Below are 24404 nucleotides of genomic sequence, written 5' to 3' on the forward strand. Positions count from 1 at the left end.
AATACTGGTATTCACATTAAAAGTGAATAACGCACAATAAAGCACAAATGATGTTCCCCTTGAAGTTGTCTCAATAAAATACAAAATGCTCAAGGGGAGTGGTTAGCCACAGACAAAATATGTATGTATTAAGGATTTAGCGAATATGATGTCAAACATAATTAATCATCGGACTTGGAGTCTTGGCGCTCAAAGCGTTGTAGAATGCCCCGGGGTGTGGTTTTGGCTTAACTGCGTTGGGGAAAAGAAAGACGCAGGTGGGTCTGAAAAGACAATTCTCTTCCTCGATAGTGTGCAGTGAATTTTCATAGATGAAAAGCCAAAAGGAACATGACATCCTGGCATTTAAAGCACACTAAATTTTAGAAATTTCACATACCCCAAAAGCCTAAGAGAGGCAGAGGGAAAGCACAGTAACTACAGAAAGACAGAGGCATAATATTTGCTGTCTCCGTCTCTAGGTTGGGTCTGGGTTGGAGCGCTCTGATCTACCCAGCACATTCCACTGTGTCCACTGAAAGAGCTTGGCAGGTACACACCATCAAATACCCAGAGGAACTAGAGACACACCCCATACAAGACAGGCTCACACACACACACACACACGCCTAAATAAGCATGCAAGGATACCATTTCTCTCATTCATTCTCTCAACCTCCCTATCACTCAAACAAACAACAGAGCATTTTATATTTGTATTTTTAATGAATATGAACCATATACATTCTCAGTTTAATCTTTATATATCAAAACTACTTTCAAACAATCCATACTGTATTGGCTGTCAGGTCGTCATCGTAAATAAGATTTTGTTCTTAATTGACTCGCCTGAATGAATAAAGGTTCAATTAAAAGAAAGTCAACAGTAGACAGCTTTCACTGACAGTATATCAAATACGTACATCTGCAGGCACTAAAACAGTTTCATGTCATGTCTGGTTTTGGGTAAGTATTTCCTGGCCTTCCTCTCCACATCCTTTTTTACTTCCATTTTAGCTCATCGAAAAGGGTTGGATGACTTTGTCTGGACCCTGTTACCTGTCCAGAACAATAAGTGAACTAATTCATTAGGAACCAAAGTTTTTTCTAGTCAGGACATGTGATTGGGGGAAAGAAAACTGGAGTTTCACTTATACTGAACAAAATATAAACATAACATGTAAAGTGTTCCGTCTTTCATGAGCTGAAATAAAACATTTTCCATATGCACAAAAAGCGTATGTCTCTCAAATTGTGTGTACAAATTTGTTTACATCCCTGTTAGTGATCATTGTTATCATTTGTCAAGATAATCCATCCTCCTGACAGGTGTGGCATATCAAGAAGATGATTAATCAGCATGATCATTACACAGATGCACCTTGTGCTGGGGACAATAAAAAGGCCACTCTAAAATGTGCAGTTTTGTCACACAACACAATGTTACAGATGTCTCAAGTTTTGAGGGAGCATGCTGACTGCAGGAATGTCCACCAGAGCTGTTGCCAGAGATTTCATGTTCAGTTCTCTACCATAAGCCGCCAACAAACATAATTTTAGAGAATTTGGCAGTATGTCCCACCAGCCTCTCAACCGCAGACCATGGGTAACCATGTCAGCCCAAGACCTCCACATCTGGCTTCTTCACCTGAGACCAGCCACCTGGACAGCTGATGAAACTGAGGAGGAATTTCTGTCTGAAATAAAGCCCTTTTATGGGGAAAAAATAATTCTGATTGGCTGGACCTGGCTCCCAGTGGGTGGGCTTATGCCTTCCCCACCCATGGCTGCACCCCTGCCCAGTCATGTGAAATCCATAGATTAGGGCCTAATACATTTATTTCAATTGACCGATTTCCTTACATGAACTGTAACTCATGAAAATATTTGTCATTGTTGCATGTTACGTTTATATTTTTGTTCAGTATAAATTATTTGACTGACAATGACCTGTCATTCAAAAGCCATGAGGGGAAGTCAAGTAGGACCCAGGGATAGGGTGTGATGGTTTGGTTTTGTAACAAGGCCCAACTAGGACCCAGGGATAGGGTGTGATGGTTTGGTTTTGTAACAAGGCCCAACTAGGACCCAGGGATAGGGTGTGAGGGTTTGTTTTGTAATGGGGCCCTGGCCTTGGGGGCTAATAGTGAGCTCTAGGCACTTCTTCATCTGATTGGCTGTCATCAACTTGTATAAACAGAATATTGGGAAACCATCCTTGACATACTAAATGACTTGAGGTTTCATGGAAAGTGAATACTGGCTTGTAGCAACAACAAACAAAAAAATAATAATAATTTATGTCGAACTTGATATGATTTTGGTATATATTTTTTTCACTACTGATGTTACACTTGACATTATAATATTTAACAATAAAAAAAAGCATATCATTATATTTCAAACACTTTGCAAAATACAATACAATATATACTGTATGTAATTGTTTATTTTACCCGAACACCATTTAAAAAGTAAAAGCTCCACGTGTAATTATGCGTCGGATTTTGCAGCTCACGTTCAGTATAGCTGGTCCTATTGTTGTATTATACATGGTAGGTTACATCCACTATGAAAGAATATTGTCTCCGCGCCCTACATGGCACCCTATTCCCTATGTAGTGCACTACTTTTTACCACGGCCCATAAAGCTCTGGTCAGAAGTAGTGCACTGTCCAAGGAATAGGGTGCCATTTGAGATGCTTCCATTGTCAATATTAGTTCTGGGTTTTTCATTTCATATTTCAAAGAAGGGCAACCCCACCCTAGTACAATAACCTAAACCTACAGATACAGTTTGCTTACATGGTTTGAATGTCCACAGGCACCAAACAACCAGAATGCAACTATGTGAGTGAATGTACAGATATGCAATGCTTTGTCAAGTTCATATGAAGTCCATTTTAGCACCTGTTGCTTTATCTAGTCTAGGTCATTGTATGACATGTTTTATGATATCTATGTATACAACAGTTTTACACTGGGGACAATAAAGATCTATTGAGTTGAAATTGACAATAAAGATATATTGACATTTAAATGGATGTGTTTACAGTGTAATATGTCTAATCTATGTCTAACTCAAAAAAATATTATTATTATTGTCTCTACATCTGAAAGCTATGAGGAGTGCTCTTAACCTAACATACAGTTTATCTGGGTGCAAAGTTGATACGAATCATAATACTTTGCATCACACAAAATACATTCAAAATACATGATTCATAAAGGTTCTGCGTCCCAAATAGCACCGTACCGGTATTCCGTATTTAGTGCACTATTTTTTTTACCAGAACCTTATGTGTCTAAATAGGGAATGTGGTGCCATTTGGGACGCAGCCTAAGTCTTGCAGGGAGTCAATGTGCCATTTTTAAGATTTATTGGCCAAAAGTGAAACCAGTACTGTAAGAATGGTATGGCTGCAAGACAGTGCTTCACGCAATCAAGGCACTTTGAACACGGTTAGTGCTATCCGAGATCCTTGGGACGTCCCTACCCTGAGGATAATTTTTCTTCGCTCTGTTGACAAGTATTTTTCTCCTCTCATACAGGAGTAATAAAGGCCTAGAGCACTCATCTGGTGGGGGGGGTGTAATTCTATTTTTTATTTTATTATATCATATTAATATTATATTGTTTTATTCATCAGGGGGTGCTGCAGCACCCTCAGCACCACTACTTCCCGTGTGGGTTGTTGTGGCCATCTTGAATTGTGGCCATCTTGAACTGTGGCCATCTTGAATTGATTCTGTTTGGTTGTTTCCTGACAAAACCTCCAAACGATCATCAATCTTCATCAGGCTGTGTGTGCAACATGTTTTTGCCAAATTAACAAGTGGCTTGGTTTACTTCTCAAAGTCTCTTTTGATATCTGGATTAAAATACAGTTATTATAACACACATAAAAAGACACAATAAGAAAGTGAAGAAGATATTCTTCTATGAACTGGGAACCAATCTTCTTCACATTTTGTTCTCCTTCTCGCGTCACACTGGTCCATCATACAAGCCCACAACCCCCCCAGAATACGTCCCAAGTGGGATCCTGTTCCCTATGTAGTGGACTATACAGCTAATAGGGTGCCATTTGGGACACAGTCCCAACCGACCCCTACCCCCTACCCCTCGCTCTTGGGCTTGATAAGGTGTCCATTGAAGGTGATGTAGGTATCAAAGTCATCGCTGAAGATGGCGTTCTCCCTCTCTCCTTTGAACAGCCGGACCCACACCTGGTCCTCTTGCTCCAGCTCTAGCATCAGGCCCTGGCTCTGCATGATGCTCCGGTCACTGGACTGGGCATACAGGATCACCACCTCTCTCTCGTTATGCATCACGTGCACGTACGTCTCCTTCTGGTTCCACGTGTGCACGTTCAGGCTGAAGTAGTAGATTCCCGGCACGTAGCAGTAGAACTTGCCGGTGAACATGTTGAAGTGGCCGTAGAGGTTGACGAGCTCAGTGTCGAACACTAAGGTCTGGTAGTAGTCGTTGGAGTGGATGGCCTTCTTGCGGCCCACGGAGAAGGCAGCGTACTGGGCCTTGCAGGGGTCACCCGGGGCCCCCATGGTCCCCTTGGTGCCCTTGATGCCGTTGGGCCCACGGGGGCCGGACTGGCCGGACTTGCCGGATTTACCGTAGGGTCCTCGCTGGCCGCTGTCCCCCTTCTCACCTAGAGAAGGACAAAGTAGAAATTATAGAAATGACCTCAGGTCAGTGGATGGTCAAGATGGTTTCCCCCGCGTTTCTGTACTCAAATAACTGACGATTAGGATTTGAAATGTGTTTATGATCCGTTGAACTATTTGTTGTGTTTGTGTCTGACACCGATTGGTCCGCTGTTTAGCATAGCAATAACAATGTGGCAGATACAAATACCCACAGCTGTTATCCCCTCTCCTAACCCACTGGTTTCAAAACTAGTTTTGGCCCAAAGCCTTCATTCGACTCATTGTTATCCCGCTAGACACAGCCTGAGTCCCAAATAGCACCCTATTACCCACATAGTGTACCATTTGGAATGCACTTGGCAGATTTGAGATCAGACTTTTAAGACAAATAGAGTAAAAAGTAACAATTCCTTAGTGTGTATATGTGACTCACCAAAAAAATTGTGTTAAACTAACACTTTTCAAAGTGTTGACAAACTAACACCCCTAGAGTGTTAAAGAAGTTAATCAGGGTTAGAGTGTTTGTCCCCAACACCATGGGTGCTGCAAATTTCAACTTAAATGAACTCTTTATTAGAGTTGATGCCATTATACTTTTTTAGTGTTAGGGAATAACTGGTAGTGTTACATTATTTTGGAGATGGGTGTGTTAGGGAATAACTGGTAGTGTTACATTATTTTGGAGATGGGTGTGTTAGGGAATAACTGGTAGTGTTACATTATTTTGGAGGGGGTGTTGTTTTAAAACTGCATATTTCCCAGCATGCTTTTCGAAGTAATGTGAGAGATACTCACCCATGATTGTGTTTGTCAGTGACAGAGACATAATTGTTGCATTCAATAACTCTTGCTGCTGAAGTCGTCACCAAATAACTGCCTCAGTGTTTTGATTTAGACATAAACCTGTTATGGCATAGTGATCCTCAAAATTGTGGTCTGAAAATTATCACTTATGGGCCACATCAGACTTGTAAATCACAATATGCTGGTTTGAAAAGTGTTTGGTAATTCCTAGTGATGGGGAAATTAAACTTCCTAACGCATTGAGCATTTTCAGCCAATTGTGTCAAAAATAGGTGAAGTATTTGAGACGTTGATCAAACGCAAACCTCAGACCCATTTGCTACGTAGTAGTATTTGTGGCACCACCTACCTTTGAGGATGGTTATGTTGATCTGTGGCACCGCCTGGTACTGTGGGTAGTGTTGTGGGTACTGGGGGTTGGCAGACTGAGTAGGGACCTCCTCTCCAGGGTCACAGCACCGCTGACACTCTTTACCCCTCACCTCACTAGCAGAGGAAACAATGTCAACGGACACAGCCCCAAATGGCACCCCAACTCCCTATTTAGTGCATCACTTTTGACCAGGGCCAAAAGTAGCGCACCATATAGGGACCCTGGTCAAGAGTAGTGCACTATATAGGGACCCTGGTCAAGAGTAGTGCACTATATAGGGACCCTGGTCAAGAGTAGTGCACTATATAGGGAATAGGATGCCACTTGGAGAAGTATTATTAGGTAGTATGTTTTATAGCAGTAATACCTGGCATCTCTGTGGTAGTCCCAGGTGTCTGGCCTGGTGTCTGGCCTGGCATCTCTGTGGTAGTCCCAGGTGTCTGGCCTGGTGTCTGGCCTGGCATCTCTGTGGTAGTCCCAGGTGTCTGGCCTGGTGTCTGGCCTGGTGTCTGTCCTGGTGTCTGTCCTGGTGTCTGTCCTGGAGTCTAGCCTGGAGTCTGCCCAGGTGTCTAGCCTGGTGTCTGTCCTGGTGTCTAGCCTGGAGTCTGTCCTCTCTCTGTCCCTGTCTCTGTTCTGGTCTTGTTCCTGGTCGTATGGGGTCCGGTAGGGTTCACCTGACTCCACCAAAAAAAGCAGCACCACCCACGCACACAGGGAAGAGGGTGGAGGCCCACCACGCACTTTCATCTTCAGGAAACAGGAAACAGGAAGTGACATCAGTCATGATCAGGACGTGATTGAGCTCATAGGGTGAGGAATGGTCATCACTAGTTACCACAGCCACAAAGTCATTATGGCTAAACCCCGCCTATTTCTAAAAAAGTCTCTTCCTCAAAATCTGATTTTAAACCTACCCTAACCTTAACCACACTGCTAACCTTATGCCTAACACTAACTTTTAGTTTTCATGAATTTTTACAATATAGACAATTTTGACTTTGTGGCTGTGGTAACTAGTGAGGAGAGAGGATGCAATGAATCAAGGAAATACAATTGAGATCCACCCATAGATGTTGTTAGTGGTTGTTTTTTGCACTCTAGTTTTACTATGAATGGTTCTCTATCTCTAGGAGAGTGGTTACTACATGACGGGCCAAGTTGGGGAAGGACCCAGTGTCTCTGTAGACAGAGTGGTTTGCCCTGCTGCTGTAATGTATTTGTGGGATAAACCAAATGTCTAGGATGGTGATGACACCTCATTATGACAACAACAGCGTGCGTCTCAAATGTCACCCTACTACCTACAGTATATATTTCACCAGGGCTCTGAACAAAAGTAGTGCACTATGTAGGGAATAGGGTGCCATTTGAGATGGAGACAATCTCTAAAAACTGTTAATCAGTGTAAAAAACAACACACAAAACATTTGTTTTGTTTTTCACACATTAGACTAATTAATTTAACACAAACTAATTAATTTCACACATGAGACTAACTAATTTCACTAACTAATTTCACACATTAGACACAGCAGCTAATGGGGATCCATTCAAATGGCGCTGGAAGAAATGGCAGCCGTTTTACAGGCGACTAACCAATTGTGCTATTATGTGTTTTTCTTCACATTATTTGTAAATTATTTTGTACATCATGTTTCTGCCACCGTATCTTACGGCAAAAAAGAGCTTCTGGATATCAGGACAGCGATCACTCACCTCGGATCAGATTAATATTTTTTCTTAAACAAGCAGGAAGCACGGTATATACTGCACGGTATATACTGCTAACAGCCGACAAGGCGGTCTGTGCATATTTGTTAACAACAGCTGGTGCACGAAATCTGAGGAAGTCTCTAGATTTTTCTCGCCTGAAGTAGAGTATCTTATGATAAACTGTAGACCACACTATTTGACAAGAGAGGTTTCAGCTATACTTTTCGTGGCTGTCTATTTACCACCACAGACAGATGCTGGCACTAAGACCGCACTCAGTCAGCTGTATAAGAAAATAAGCAAACAGGAAACCGCTCACCCAGAGGCGGCGCTCCTAGTGGCCGGAGACTTTAATGCAAGGAAACTTAAATCAGTTTCCTTGATAGAGATTAACATCTCATCTCAGCATGTTAAATGCGCAACCAGAGGGAAAAAATTCTAGACCACCTTAACTCCACACACAGAGACGTGTACAAAGCTCTCCCTCACCCTCCATTTATATCTGACCACAATTCTGTCCTCCTGATTCCTGCTTACAAGCAAAAATGAAAGCAGGAAGCACCAGTGACTCGGTCTATAAAAAGTGGTCAGATTAAGCAGATGCTAAACTACAGGACTGTTTTGCTATCACAGACTGGAACATGTTCCGAGATTCTTCAGATGGCATTGAGGAGTACACCACATCAGTCACTGGCTTTATCAATAAGTGCATCGAGGACGTCGTCGCCACAGTGACTGTACGTACATACTCCAACCAGTAGCCATGGATTACAGGCAACATTCGCACTGAGCTAAAGGGTAGAGCTGCCGCTTTCAAGGTGCGGGACTCTAACCCGGAAGCTCATAAGAAATCCTGCTATGCCCTCCGACGAACCATCAACCAGGCAAAGCGCCAATACAGGGCTAAGATTGAATTGTACAACACCGGCTCCGACGCTTGTCTTATGTGGCAGGGCTTGCAAACGATTACAGACTACACATGGAAGCACAGCTGTGAGCTGCCCAGTGACACGAGCATACCAGACAAGCTAAACCCCTTCTATGCTCGCTTCGAGGCAAGCAACACTGAGGCATGCATGAGAGCATCAGCTGTTCCGGATGACTGTGTGATCACGCTCTCCGTAGCCGACGTGAGTAAGACCTTTAAACAGGGGCCTGACGGATTACCAGGACGTGTGCTCCGGGCATGCGCTGACCAACTGGCAGGTGTCTTCACTGACATTTTCAACATGTCCCTGATTGAGTCTGTAATACCAACATGTTTCAAGCAGACCACCATAGTCCCTGTGCCCAAGAACACAAAGGCAACCTGCCTAAATTACTACAGACCCGTAGCACTCACATCCATAGCCATGAAGTGCTTTGAAAGGCTGGTAATGGCTCACATCAACACCATTATCCCAGAAACCCTAGACCCACTCCAATTTACATACCGCCCAAACAGATCCACAGATGACGCAATCTCTATTGCACTCCACACTGCCCTTTCCCACCTGGACAAAAGGAACACCTACGTGAGAATGCTATTCATTGACTACAGCGCAGCGTTCAATACCATAGTACCCTCAAAGCTCATCACTAAGCTAAGGATCCCTCTGCAACTGGATCCTAGACTTCCTGACGGGCCGCCCCCAGGTGGTGAGGGTAGGTAGCAACACAACTGGCACACTGATCCTCAACACTGGAACTCCCCAGGGGTGCGTGCTCAGTCCCCTCCTGCGCTCCCTGTTCACCCACGACTGCGTGGCCAGGCACGACTCCAACACCATCATTAAGCGTGCAGCTGACACAACAGTGGTAGGCCAGATCACCGACAACTACAAGACAGCCTATAGGGAGGAGGCCAGAGACCTGGCCGGGTGGTGCCAGAATAACAACCTAACCCTCAATGTAACCAAGACTAAGGAGATGATTGTGGACTACAGGAAAAGGAGGACCAAGCACGCCCCCATTCTCATCGACGGGGCTGTAGTGGAGCAGGTTGAGAGCTTCAAGTTCCTTGGTGTCTACATCACCAACAAACTATAATGGTCCAAACATACCAAGACAGTCGTGAAGAGGGCACGACAAAACCTATTTCCCCTCAGGAAACTAAAAAGATTTGGCATGGGTCCTCAGATCCTCAAAAGGTTCTACAGCTGCAACATCGAGAGCATCCTGACTGGTTGCATCACTGCCTGGTACGGCAACTGCTCGGCCTCAGACCGCAAGGCACTGCATAGGGTAGTGCGAACTGCCCAGTACATGACTGGGGGTAAGCTGCCTACCATCCAGGACCTCTATACCAGGCGGTGTCAGAGGAAGGCCCTAAAAATTGTCAAAGTACCCAGCCACCCTAGTCATAGACTGTTCTCTCTACTACCACATGGCAAGCTGTACTGGATCGCAAAGTCTAGGACCAAAAGGCTTCTCAACAGCTTTTACCCCCAAGCCATAATACTCCTGAACAGGTAATCAAATGGCTACCCGGACTATTTGCATTGTGTCCCCCCCCAACCCCTCTTTTTACGCTGCTGCTACCCTCTGTTTATCATATATGCATAGTCACTTTAACTATACATTCATGTGCATACTACCTCAATTAGCCCGACTAACCGGTGGCCCCTCACATTGGCTACCCGGACTATCTGCATTGTGTCCCGCCACCCACCACCCCCTCTTTTACGCTGCTGCTACTGTCTGTTAATAATATATGCATAGTCACTTTAACCATACCAACATGTACATGCTACCTCAATCAGCCCGACTAACCGGTGCCTGTATATAGCCTCGCTACTGTATATAGTCTCACAGCTGTTATTTTTCACTGTCTTTTTACTGTTGTTTTATTATTTCCTAATCTATTGTTCACCTAATACCTATTTTTTACTTAAAAATTGCACTGTTGGTTAGGGCCTGTAAGTAAGCATTTCACTGTTGTATTCGGCACACATGACAAATAAACGTTGATTTGATTTGACTAACTCAAGAGAAATTATGCTGGAGAATTTGATGTTCTTTGGACGTCTTTAAGGTAGTGATGACATAATGCCCTTGAACCGCCCTGACGATCAGATATGTTTTGAAGATCAAAGGTCAAGTTAATGAGGGTCACTGCTCTCTCACCCTGAAGAAGTGTGAGAGGAATGTTATGTTACTCTTCAGATCAGGACTATGGCATGAGTGAGAGTCAGCTGACGGATCATGTGTGAGATGTTGTTTTCACATAAGGACCAGGAGGAAAGTGCAGCCTAATCTGAAATTATAGGTCATATGTTTTATGTCCACATGGCTCCTCGCTTTGTATTTCGTTTTTTGGTCTCTCTCAGTATTTGTGTCTTTCTGTCTGCTGCTATTATGAATCTCCTCTGGGGATAATCAAAGTACTTATTAATCTATTGAAACAAAGGGTAGATCATTACCTTTCAGTGTACTGGTAAGGCTTGATTGTTTTCCTTCTCCAATTAGGAGATAGTATCACCCTAAAGTCTATAATCACCATTAACTCTCCTCTCTCCGTATCAAGGAAATGACATCACAGCAGTTATTAACATGTTTTGTTTTTTTTGTTTCCTGTGATGCAGTGTGATCGACGTTTAAAGCGAGTAGCTACTTTGGAGAAGAGCTGTGCTTTTGAAGTCCAATCATCAGGCTGAGACCAGATAAAACAGTGTTCCTGTCAGGTATAGTCCCTCTCCGGCCTCTAGGTCATCAGGCTGAGACCAGATAAAACAGTGTTCCTGTCAGGTATAGTCCCTCTCCGGCCTCTAGGTCATCAGGCTGAGACCAGATAAAACAGTGTTCCTGTCAGGTATAGTCCCTCTCCGGCCTCTAGGTCATCAGGCTGAGACCAGATAAAACAGTGTTCCTGTCAGGTATAGTCCCTCTCCGGCCTCTAGGTCATCAGGCTGAGACCAGATAAAACAGTGTTCCTGTCAGGTATAGTCCCTCTCCGGCCTCTAGGTCATCAGGCTGAGACCAGATAAAACAGTGTTCCTGTCAGGTATAGTCCCTCTCCGGCCTCTAGGTCATCAGACTGAGAATAGATAAAACAGTGTTCCTGTCAGGTATAGTCCCTCTCCGGCCTCTAGGTCATCAGGCTGAGACCAGATAAAACAGTGTTCCTGTCAGGTATAGTCCCTCTCCGGCCTCTAGGTCATCAGGCTGAGACCAGATAAAACAGTGTTCCTGTCAGGTATAGTCCCTCTCCGGCCTCTAGGTCATCAGGCTGAGACCAGATAAAACAATGTTCCTGTCAGGTATAGTCCCTCTCTGGCCTCTAGGTCATCAGGCTGAGACCAGATAAAACAGTGTTCCTGTCAGGTATAGTCCCTCTCCGGCCTCTAGGTCATCAGGCTGAGACCAGATAAAACAGTGTTCCTGTCAGGTATAGTCCCTCTCCGGCCTCTAGGTCATCAGGCTGAGACCAGATAAAACAGTGTTCCTGTCAGGTATAGTCCCTCTCCGGCCTCTAGGTCATCAGGCTGAGACCAGATAAAACAGTGTTCCTGTCAGGTATAGTCCCTCTCCGGCCTCTAGGTCATCAGGCTGAGACCAGATAAAACAGTGTTCCTGTCAGGTATAGTCCCTCTCCGGCCTCTAGGTCATCAGGCTGAGACCAGATAAAACAGTGTTCCTGTCAGGTATAGTCCCTCTCCGGCCTCTAGGTCATCAGGCTGAGACCAGATAAAACAGTGTTTCTGTCAGGTATAGTCCCTCTCCGGCCTCTAGGTCATCAGGCTGAGACCAGATAAAACAGTGTTCCTGTCAGGTATAGTCCCTCTCCGGCCTCTAGGTCATCAGACTGAGACCAGATAAAACAGTGTTCCTGTCAGGTATAGTCCCTCTCCGGCCTCTAGGTCATCAGGCTGAGACCAGATAAAACAGTGTTCCTGTCAGGTATAGTCCCTCTCCGGCCTCTAGGTCATCAGACTGAGACCAGATAAAACAGTGTTCCTGTCAGGTATAGTCCCTCTCCGGCCTCTAGGTCATCAGGCTGAGACCAGATAAAACAGTGTTCCTGTCAGGTATAGTCCCTCTCCGGCCTCTAGGTCATCAGACTGAGACCAGATAAAACAGTGTTCCTGTCAGGTATAGTCCCTCTCCGGCCTCTAGGTCATCAGGCTGAGACCAGATAAAACAGCACTACGACTTGACCATTGAGCAAAGGTCTGTGCTGTGGTGCATATCTGTGAACCAATGTGGTGGTAAATCAGACAAACACTACTGTACGTCCCACATGGCACCCTATTCCCTACATAGTGCACTAGTTTAGATTAGAGCCCTATTCCCTACATAGTGCACTAGTTTAGATTAGAGCCCTATTCCCTACATAGTGCACTAGTTTAGATTAGAGCCCTATTCCCCATATAGTGCACTAGTTTAGATCAGAGCCCTATTCCCCATATAGTGCACTAGTTTAGATTAGAGCCCTATTCCCTACATAAATCAAATCAAATCAAATTTTATTAGTCACATACACATGGTTAGCAGATGTTAATGCGAGTGTAGCGAAATGCTTGTGCTTCTAGTTCCGACAATGCAGTAATAACCAACAGTAATCTAACCTAACAATTCCACAACTACTACCTTACACACACACACAAGTGTAAAGGGATAAAGAATATGTACATAAAGATATATGAATGAGTGGTGGTACAGAACGGCATGGCAGATGCAGTAGATGGTATAGAGTACGGTATATACATATGAGATGAGTACTGTAGGGTATGTAAACATAAAGTGGCATAGTTTAAAGTGGCTAGTGGTACATGTATTACATAAAGATGGCAAGATGCAGTAGATGATATAGAGTACAGTATATACATATGAGATGGGTAATGTAGGGTATGTAAACATTGTATTAAGTGGCATTGTTTAAAGTGGCTAGTGGTACATTTTTACATAATTTCCATCAATTCCCATTTTTAAAGTGGCTGGAGTTGAGTCAGTATGTTGGCAGCGGCCGCTAAATGTTAGTGGTGGCTGTTTAACAGTCTGATGGCCTTGAGATAGAAGCTGTTTTTCAGTCTCTCGGTCCCTGCTTTGATGCACCTGTACTGACCTCGCCTTCTGGATGATAGCGGGGTGAACAGGCAGTGGCTTGGGTGGTTGTTGTCCTTGATGATCTTTATGGCCTTCCTGTGACATCGGGTGGTGTAGGTGTCCTGGAGGGCAGGTAGTTTGCCCCTGGTGATGCGTTCTGCAGACCTCACTACCCTCTGGAGAGCCTTACGGTTGTGGGCGGAGCAGTTGCCGTACCAGGCGGTGATACAGCCCGACAGGATGCTCTCGATTGTGCATCTGTAGAAGTTTGTGAGTGCTTTTGGTGACAAGCCGAATTTCTTCAGCCTCCTGAGGTTGAAGAGGCGCTGCTGCGCCTTCTTCACAACGCTGTCTGTGTGGGTGGACCAATTCAGTTTGTCCGTGATGTGTACACCGAGGAACTTAAAACTTTCCACCTTCTCCACTACTGACCCGTCGATGTGGATAGGGGGGTGCTCCCTCTGCTGTTTCCTGAAGTCCACAATCATCTCCTTTGTTTTGTTGACGTTGAGTGTGAGGTTATTTTCCTGACACCACACTCCGAGGGCCCTCACCTCCTCCCTGTAGGCCGTCTCGTCGTTGTTGGTAATCAAGCCTACCACTGTAGTGTCATCCGCAAACTTGATGATTGAGTTGGAGGCGTGCATGGCCACGCAGTCGTGGGTGAACAGGGAGTACAGGAGAGGGCTCAGAACGCACCAGTGTGGGGCCCCAGTGTTGAGGATCAGCGGGGTGGAGATGTTGTTACCTACCCTCACCACCTGGGGGCGGCCCGTCAGGAAGTCCAGGACCCAGTTGCACAGGGCGGGGTCGAGACCCAGGGTCTCGAGCTTGATGACGAGTTTGGAGGGTACTATGGTGTTAAATGCTGAGCTGTAATCGATGAACAGCATTCTCACATGGGTATTCCTCTTGTCCAGATGGGTTAGGGCAGTGTGCAGTGTGGTTGCGATTGCGTCGTCTGTGGACCTATTGGGTCGGTAAGCAAATTGGAGTGGGTCTAGGGTGTCCGGTAGGGTGGAGGTGATATGGTCCTTGACTAGTCTCTCAAAGCACTTCATGATGACGGAAGTGAGTGCTACGGGGCGGTAATCGTTTAGCTCAGTTACCTTAGCTTTCTTGGGAACAGGAACAATGGTGGCCCTCTTGAAGCATGTGGGAACAGCAGACTGGGATAAGGATTGATTGAATATGTCCGTAAACACACCAGCCAGCTGGTCTGCGCATGCTCTGAGGACGCGGCTGGGAATGCCGTCTGGGCCTGCAGCCTTGCGAGGGTTAACACGTTTAAATGTTTTACTCACCTCGGCTGCAGTGAAGGAGAGCCCGCAGGTTTTGGTAGGGGGCCGTGTCAGTGGCACTGTATTGTCCTCAAAGCGGGCAAAAAAGTTGTTTAGCCTGTCTGGGAGCAAGACATCCTGGTCCGCGACGGGGCTGGTTTTCTTTTTGTAATCCGTGATTGACTGTAGACCCTGCCACATACCTCTTGTGTCTGAGCTGTTGAATTGCGACTCGATTTTGTCTCTGTACTGAGACTTAGCCTGTTTGATTGCCTTGCGGAGAGAATAGCTACACTGTTTGTATTCGGTCATGCTTCCGGTCACCTTGCCCTGGTTAAAAGCAGTGGTTCGCGCTTTCAGTTTCACGCGAATGCTGCCGTCAATCCACGGTTTCTGGTTTGGGAATGTTTTTATCGTTGCTGTGGGTACGACATCGTCAATGCACTTCCTGATGAACTCGCTCACCGAATCAGCATATTCGTCAATATTGTTGTTGGACGCGATGCGGAACATATTCCAATCCGCGTGATCGAAGCAGTCTTGAAGCGTGGATTCAGATTGGTCGGACCAGCGTTGAACAGACCTGAGCGCGGGAGCTTGTTGTTTGAGTTTCTGTTTGTAGGCTGGAATCAACAAAATGGAGTCGTGGTCAGCTTTTCCGAAAGGGGGGCGGGGGAGGGCCTTATAAGCGTCGCGGAAATTAGTATAACAATGGTCTAGTGTTTTTCCAGCCCTGGTAGCACAATCGATATGCTGATAGAATTTAGGGAGTTTTGTTTTTAGATTAGCCTTGTTAAAATCCCCAGCTACGATGAATGCAGCCTCAGGGTGTGTGGTTTCCAGTTTACAAAGAGTCAGATAAAGTTCGTTCAGGGCCATCGATGTGTCTGCTTGGGGGGGAATATATACGGCTGTGATTATGATTGAAGAGAATTCCCTTGGTAGATAATGCGGTCGACATTTGATTGTGAGGAGTTCTAGATCAGGTGAACAGAATGACTTGAGTTCCTGTGTGTTGTTATGATGATCACACCACTTCTCGTTAATCATAAGGCATACCCCCCCGCCCCTCTTCTTACCGGAAAGATGTTTGTTTCTGTCGGCGCGATGCATGAAGAAACCAGCTGGCTGCACCGACTCCGTTAGCGTCCCTTGAGTTAGCCATGTTTCCGTGAAGCAGAGCACGTTGCAATAGTAGTGCACTAGTTTAGATTAGAGCCCTATTCCCCATATAGTGCACTAGTTTAGATCAGAGCCCTATTCCCCATATAGTGCACTAGTTTAGATTAGAGCCCTATTCCCTACATAGTGCACTAGTTTAGATTAGAGCCCTATTCCTCATATAGTGCACTAGTTTAGATCAGAGCCCTATTCCCCATATAGTGCACTAGTTTAGATTAGAGCCCTATTCCCCATATAGTGCACTAGTTTAGATTAGAGCCCTATTCCCCATATAGTGCACTAGTTTAGATCAGAGCCCTATTCCCCATATAGTGCACTAGTTTAGATTAGAGCCCTATTCCCATATAGTGCACTAGTTTAGATCAGAGCCCTATTCCCCATATAGTGCACTAGTTTAGATCAGAGCCCTATTTCCTACATAGTGCAGTACAAAAGTAGCAGACTAGAAAGGGAATAGTTTGCCATTTGGAACGCAAGGAGAGAATAGACTTTCAACAGAAAGAGAAGGGACTGTCTGTACTGACAGAGAAGGTTTATACGCAGTGTAATATGGCAAGAGACTAACAATAAAGAATCTGAAGTATGAATAAACAGGAATGTCACGGTTAACAAGGATGGACGAGAGAGAGCGAGAGAGAAGACACTAGTCAATGAAACAGGAGAGAATATATCAAGTGTATAATCAGTCTGTCTGTGTGTGTGTGTGTGTGTGTGTGTGTGTGTGTGTGTGTGTGTGTGTGTGTGTGTGTGTGTGTGTGTGTGTGTGTGTGTGTGTGTGTGTGTGTGTGTGTGTGTGTGTGTGTGTGTGTGTGTGTGTGTGTGTGTGTGTGTGTGTGTGTGTGTGTGTGTGTGTGAATGCGTGTGTGTGTGTGTGTGTGAATGCGTGTGTGTGTGTGAATGCGTGTGTGTGCGTGCATGACTTTGTCTCCTCATCTGAGAGCATGATAACCCTGATGCCAGGTGCATCTGAAGAAGTTGAAAGGCGTTGTGGCCACAGCTGAATCTCTAATCCCCTGGTTAATCTCATGTGTTCACTTTATGAACTCTGACCTCTAACACTGATTCTTCATGCAACTTGTTGCTTCCCAAATGGCACCCTATTCCCTTTATGGTGCTCTACTTTTGACGAGGGCCCATAGGGCTCTGGTGGTCAACAGTAGTGCATTATATAGTGAACAGGATACCATAGGGTAAAAGCCAGACCAGGTCTACCCTTCACCCTCTGCTCTTTTATTAGGTCTCTCCTCTCTGAAATCCAGACGCAGGAGGAACGGGGAAGCTATTGGAGACAGAGGATCCATCCTAAATGGTACCCAATTCCACAACAGTAAAATGGGCTTAAAGAATTCTGGAATTATTTTCCAAGTGGTTTTCCCAGTTGATGTTTACAGAGATGGTATCTAAGTGTTTGTTTTGGAGATGGTAACTAAGTGTTTGTTTTGGAGATGGTAACTAAGTGTTTGTTTTAGAGATGGTAACTAAGTGTTTGTTTTGGAGATGGTAACTAAGTGTTTGTTTTAGAGATGGTATCTAAGTGTTTGTTTTGGAGATGGTAACTAAGTGTTTGTTTTGGAGATGGTAACTAAGTGTTTGTTTTGGAGATGGTATCTAAGTGTTTGTTTTAGAGATGGCATCTAAGTGTTTGTTTTAGAGATGGTATCTAAGTGTTTGTTTTGGAGATGGTAACTAAGTGTTTGTTTTAGAGATGGTATCTAAGTGTTTGTTTTAGAGATGGTAACTAAGTGTTTGTTTTTGAGATGGTAACTAAGTGTTTGTTTTAGAGATGGTAACTAAGTGTTTGTTTTAGAGATGGTATCTAAGTGTTTGTTTTAGAGATGGTAACTAAGTGTTTGTTTTAGAGATGCTATCTAAGTGTTTGTTTTGGAGATGGTAACTAAGTGTTTGTTTACAGAGATGGTATCTAAGTGTTTGTTTTAGAGATGGTATCTAAGTGTTTGTTTTCGAGATGGTAACTAAGTGTTTGTTTTGGAGATGGTAACTAAGTGTTTGTTTTGGAGATGGTAACTAAGTGTTTGTTTTGGAGATGGTAACTAAGTGTTTGTTTTGGAGATGGTAACTAAGTGTTTGTTTTGGAGATGGTAATTAAGTGTTTGTTTTGGAGATGGTAACTAAGTGTTTGTTTTAGAGATGGTAACTAAGTGTTTGTTTTGGAGATGGTAACTAAGTGTTTGTTTTGGAGATGGTAACTAAGTGTTTGTTTTAGAGATGGTAACTAAGTGTTTGTTTTGGAGATGGTAACTAAGTGTTTGTTTTGGAGATGGTATCTAAGTGTTTGTTTTGGAGATGGTAACTAAGTGTTTGTTTTGGAGATGGTAACTAAGTGTTTGTTTTTTGGAGATGGTAACTAAGTGTTTGTTTTGGAGATGGTAACTAAGTGTTTGTTTTTTGGAGATGGTAACTAAGTGTTTGTTTTGTATACTCTGATCCATTTTACTCATTGAAGTTTATTAGAAACAGTGGTTGTGACTATTTACAGCAAACCGAGGGCGCTTTATCACCCTTTGTATCCCCCTTTTAAGTTATTAATGTACATTTGTAATATTTCAAGCAGATAACTGACAAAACCAGTGTTCAAATAGTAAAGAATTAACTTTCTGTTCTCTCATAAGACGTCATTTTGAACAAAGGACGATTCTTAAATGTTTTGTTTTAGTTGGCCCCTATCATGTTTACAATCCCAAGTTTGATATCTTCCTAACCCTCCCCTCTCTTCCCTTCAGATCCGCTCCAGAGATGTTTACACTACAGTGGCACACACACACACACACACACACACACACACACACACACACACACACACACACACACACACACACACACACACACACACACACACACACACACACACACACACACACACACACACACACACAAACACACACACACACACACACACACACACACACACACAAACACACACACACATATACTACAGTATTACGTCAGTCCTCGGACTGGTGAGTTTAGGGAACGGTGAGAGAAATGGTCCATCTCGAACCACAGTCCTGACCTTCACAGTGTTATTGCTTCCCATATCTCCAGGGAACTCTTTGTGTGTGTGGGCTCAACCACTGGGGATGTGTGTGTGTGTGTGTGTGTGTGTGTGTGTGTGTGTGTATGTGTGTGTGTGTGTGTGTGTGTGTGTGTGTGTGTGTGTGTGTGTGTGTGTGTGTGTGTGTGTGTGTGTGTGTGTGTGTGTGTGTGTGTGTGTGTGTGTGTGTGTGTGTGTGTGTGTGTGTGTGTGTGTGTGTGTGCACAGGAAGCAATGTAAAACACACACCAGCACGCCCACACACACACATACTGTACACACACACACCCAGTGGTTCTCTTCTGAAGGAGAATATCTGAGAACCCTGCATCAGGGGCCATCAAGGGAAAGTCCTGCGTGTGTGTGTGTGTGTGTGTGTGTGTGTGTGTGTGTGTGTGTGTGTGTGTGTGTGTGTGTGTGTGTGTGTGTGTGTGTGTGTGTGTGTGTGTGTGTGTGTGTGTGTGTGTGTGTGTGTGTGTGTGTGTGTGTGTGTGTGTGTGTGTGCGTGCGTGTCATCCAGAGCCTCAGAAACTGGAGCAAGTCCCAGTGTTGTCACCGCAGTCTCTTTGATACGGGTTATGTTGTGACCTCTCCACTCCCTATAAATCTTTCATATTCCAACGGTGGATGCTGAAGTTATTGGGACCCTTGATTCGGCAAACAGTGAAATGTACAAAACATTAGGAACACCTTCCTAATATTGAGATGCACTCCATTTGCCCACATATACAGTCAAGGGTGGTAAATCTACAATTTACTCGAAAAGCAAGGCACTCCGGGAAATATTTGAATAAGGCTTTACTCTAAGCAGTGTTTAATTTAACACTGTTCCGGTGTCTATATGGGTTCACAGACTCCACACTTTCAGTGTTGATTTAAAAAAAAAAATGAACACAGAAAATGTTTTATCATAAGTCCATGTCCCAGGCCATTTGTTGTGTAGATCCATATACACTGAGTGTACAAACTTTTAAGAACACCTTCCTAATATTGAGTTGCACCCCTCCCCCTCCCCAATTTGTCTGGCCGCCTTTGGGTGGTGGACCATTCTTGATACACACGGAAACTGTTGAGCATGAAAAACCCAGCAGCGTTGCAGTTCTTGACACACTCAAACCGGTGTGCCTGGCACCTACTACCATACCACGTTCAAAGGCAATTCAATCAAATTGTCTCAAGGCTTAAAAATCCTTCTTTAACCTGTCTCCTCCCCTTCATCTACACTGATTGAAGTGGATTTAAGGAATTGTAGATTCCACGTAGATTCACCTGGTCAGTCTATGTCATGGAAAGAGCCGTTCCTGATGACGAGACAAACAGAAACCTAGTAGTACAGCAGACCCATCGCCAGTAAAACTAACTGTACTCATGCAGCGAAGATTCTGCTGGATCTTGTCTGTGGTGGAATGTCTAAAGTCAGAAAATGTGCGTGTGTGTGTGTGTGTGTGTGTGCACACGTGTGACTAATTGCCTTACCTACATGTCTTCATAATTGCGTGTGTTGGTGTGTCTGTGCCTGTCTTCCTGCATATTGACTGCCAGGACAAAAGGAGATGTAAGGTACAGAAGTCAACAACAACTGTGTGTGTCTGTTTGTTGACTGAGTGTTCAATAATACAGACAAGTAGCTTCATGCATCTCTTATATGTTGTGTAACCCCCCCCCCCCCCCCCCCCCCCACACACACACACACACACACACACACACACACTGAGAGGGCAGTAAATATTGGATCCCACCCTAACCGTTCCCCCCTGATGCCTATTCCCTGAGAAATAGTTCTGCGTTGCTCCATTGATACAAACTCATATATGTTTTCTATCTGTTAATCTGACCCGATGAAAGATTAATCTGATCCCAGGTCTGTGGTTAGGGGTAGAAGCTACGTCCCATTTCCCTACATAGTGCACAACTTTTGACCAGAGCCCTTGTGCACTAAATAGAGAATAGGGTTTCTATTTGGGACGTAACCAGTCGACCCCCAGGGATATTCCCCATCTTGTATGTGTGTCATTGTTTTAGTTGAGGAGCAGCTTCAGTAGCCTGCTGTCCATCAGTAGTGGTATGAAACGTGACGACCTTACGTAGAGTACCAGACACACGCACGCACACACACACACACACGCACACAGTGATGATAAAATGCCAGGAGCATCTTCACCTGTAGCGTGACAGAGCATCACCAAATAAACAAAACACGTTGGGTGCATCCCAAATGGCACCCTATTCCCCATATAGTACACTACTTTAGATCAGAGCTCTGTGGGTCCTGGCCAAAAGTAGTGCACTAAATAGGTAATAGGGTACTATTTGGGACGTAGACCTGTTAATGACATAGTGAAGGCTAAAAACAGACCTGTACTCACCTGGTACAATATGCAGACAACAACTGAACAAGTGCAGTGTCTTTTTGACGGCAGAAAAAGTATTGGGAACTACTGTAGAAGAACATTGCTATGTAAGGTCCAAGTATTACATTAACACATTGTTTTACATATTCTCTGACTCTCTCTCTCTCTCCTGCTCTCCCTCTCTCTGGACGCTCTCTCTCTCCTCTGTCCCTCCCTCTCTCCCTTTCTCTGACACTCTCTCTCCTGCTCTCCCTCTCTCTGGGCTCCCCCCCCACCCCCTTGTCTTTCCCTCTCTCCCTCCCTCGCTCACTCTCTTTCAATTCAATTTTCAATTTAAGGGTCTCTCGCTCTCCCTGGGCTCTCCCTGGGCTCTCTCTCCCTCCCTCTCTCCTTCTCTCCCTCCCTCTCTCTCTCCCCCTCCCTCCCTTCCTCCCTCTCTCTCCCTCTCATTCTCTCTCTCACATGGCAAGACATAAGTTGAGCAGTAGCAGCAGGTTTAGCAGCAGCCTGAAGTCTTTGTGATGGCATGCCCAAAGAATTCCTGTCCAACATTTCACATTTCACTGCTTTGCCTCCTCAGGACACTCCAATGCCTATCCCTCTCAAACACTCTGCTTCTGTTCTCTGATTATATCACTATAATGTCATATTGTGTTCATACCATTTCCATTGTTCTGTGTCTAACAGAGAGACAAGGGATCCGTCCCAGATCACACCCTATTCCCTACGGGCCCTGGTCGAATGTAGTTCACTACAGAGGGAATTGGGTGCTATTTGGGACAGAGCCAGGTATTTCCATCTCTGACTACATTGTCACGGGAGCAGGGTTGCAAAAGTCCAGGAACTTTCAATAAATTGAGTGTTATATTACAATAATACTTTTCTGACCTCTTCATCGGAGAAATCCACTTCTGTTAGCTTTTTCAAACACTTTAAAACTGGCAGCAACGATTTTCAAAACACTCCAACATACACAATAAACCCACAGATGACTAACTACAGTAACACTCTGAGTAACGGTTACAGATGATCTTTGTTGCTGTTGATACGACTGTGATATGTTGTTGTTTTCCTACTTTAGTTGAATGCACCGACTGTACGTCACTCCAGATAAGAGCATACATGTGAAAACAAACACTTGCAACGCATGCTAGGTATTATTCAAATGAGTACGAAATCTAGGAATGGTTTGTCAAGGCTCCACAGAAGCTGTGTGTGTGGGCGTGTCTTGACAGGCTTTGTTAACACATTTAATTGGCAAAAACAATAGAAACTGGATCTCAGCCGAATGTGTTCGTTCAGTATGAATACAATGTAATATATATCTGCACCATATTCCTGACGTTCAGATTCAACGCAACAAAATGAGCATTCTAGATAATATGACAACACTCACCTCTTCTGTGGTTATAGAGCCACAACACTCAGGCTATATGGAAAAGATCCTGCTTGTTTCTTTGACTTGGTTGTAGCCTGGTTTAGCCTGGTCTAGCCCACGTCTATCCCACCGTTAGTTTATCCAGGTTATATCCCAGTTAGTCTTCCTCAGATCCCTGCAGCCAGTCAGTGTGTGAGAGTCCTCCACCTCCAACGCTTCCCTACTAACACTGTACACTGCTGCCTGCTGCTTGCGGAAAGACCGGATCCTTGAAACAAGTGGAGAGGGGTGGGGGGGGATTGTTTATTTCACTTTTGTTTATGATCTATTCCACTTGCTTTGGCAATATAAACATGTTTCCCTTGTCAATAAAGCCCTTTGAATTGAGTTGAATTGATAGAGGTGTGAAGTAGCTGTAAGTAGATTCAACAGTTTGTCTGGACAAATGAAACAGATTGTTCTTCCAACGTTTTGTTGAGAATCATCTGTTGTAGGTCAATCGTTTTGAATGATGTACATGTGTAACAGTATAACTTTAAACCGTCCCCTCGCCCCGACCCGGGCGCGAACCAGGGACCTTCTGCACACATCAACAACGGTCGCCCACGAAGCATCGTTACCCATCGCTCCACAAAAGCCACGGCCCTTGCAGAGCAAGGGGAAACCCTACTTAAGTCTCAGAGCAAGTGACGTAACTGATTGAAATGCTAGTAGCGCGTACCCGCTAACTAGCTAGCCATTTCACATCCGTTACACTCACCCCCCTTTCAACCTCCTCCTTTTCCGCAGCAACCAGTGATCCGGGTCAACAGCATCAATGTAACAGTATAACTTTAAACCGTCCCCTCGCCCCGACACGGGCGCGAACCAGGGACCCTCTGCACACATCAACAACGGTCGCCCACGAAGCATCGTTACCCATCGCTCCACAAAGGCCACGGCCCTTGCAGAGCAAGGGGAAACCCTACTTAAGTCTCAGAGCAAGTGACGTAACTGATTGAAATGCTAGTAGCGCGTACCCGCTAACTAGCTAGCCATTTCACATCCGTTACACATGTTTAAGTAATCCAAGTTGAGCCTGAGGGTACAAAAGGTCTGATTGGATATCGTGATGATAATAACACTGTGATGTGAGAAGGATTTAATTAAACAGGACTGACATTTACATTTGTCGACTTGGAAAGAAGCCAGAATAGTCAAGATGTCAGAAAACAATACCCCTCATGCTGCTACATGTCTAGTCATTATAGCAGAGGTCTTAAAAGGATGCTGACATATCGAACTACTTAAACCATGCCTTTCTGCTGACGTGAACATTAAGTTGACGGAGTTATTGTCACAACAACGCCAAGAACCGTCTACTGTTTGATGGAAATCCTAACTTCACTCACTTACCTTAGTCACTCACTTACCTTAGACACACACACACACACACACATTCTGTAACCAGCTCCTTGTCGTGATGACAAGGCTCAGTGATTTCTGTAAATCAAAACTCTCCATTCTAAAGAAGAAATGAATGCTTGACAGATGATTGCTGCCTCATAGGGCTCTGGTTAAAAATAGGGCTCTGCACTATATTGTATATTTGCATTATCTA

At 44.6% G+C, this 24404-nt stretch overlaps 1 protein-coding gene across 1 annotated transcript; it reads right to left on the bottom strand.

Annotated features, from left to right (window-relative positions):
- Positions 1-683: 683 nt before the first annotated feature.
- On the bottom strand, positions 684-23040 carry LOC139580385 (complement C1q tumor necrosis factor-related protein 1-like). Its single transcript, XM_071409013.1, has 4 exons — positions 22823-23040; positions 6192-6571; positions 5801-5937; positions 684-4649 (listed from the first exon to the last, which is right to left on the bottom strand). The coding sequence occupies exons 2-4, from the start codon at positions 6569-6571 to the stop codon at positions 4099-4101; spliced, it is 1068 nt and encodes a 355-aa protein (XP_071265114.1). The 5' UTR covers positions 22823-23040; the 3' UTR covers positions 684-4098.
- Positions 23041-24404: the final 1364 nt, after the last annotated feature.

This window comes from Salvelinus alpinus, chromosome 7 (genome assembly GCF_045679555.1).
Source record: "Salvelinus alpinus chromosome 7, SLU_Salpinus.1, whole genome shotgun sequence".
NCBI classification, from domain to species: Eukaryota; Metazoa; Chordata; class Actinopteri; order Salmoniformes; family Salmonidae; genus Salvelinus; species Salvelinus alpinus.

Bases quoted from the DNA above. Each gene is read 5' to 3' on its own strand.
- LOC139580385 (XM_071409013.1), bottom strand. From the start codon at position 6,571: ATGAAAGTGCGTGGTGGGCCTCCACCCTCTTCCCTGTGTGCGTGGGTG. The intron at 5,938-6,191 runs GTATTACTGCTA...TTCCTCTGCTAG, and splicing joins GACTACCACAGAGATGCCAG to TGAGGTGAGGGGTAAAGAGT. The intron at 4,650-5,800 runs GTAGGTGGTGCC...GTCCTTCTCTAG, and splicing joins CAACATAACCATCCTCAAAG to GTGAGAAGGGGGACAGCGGC.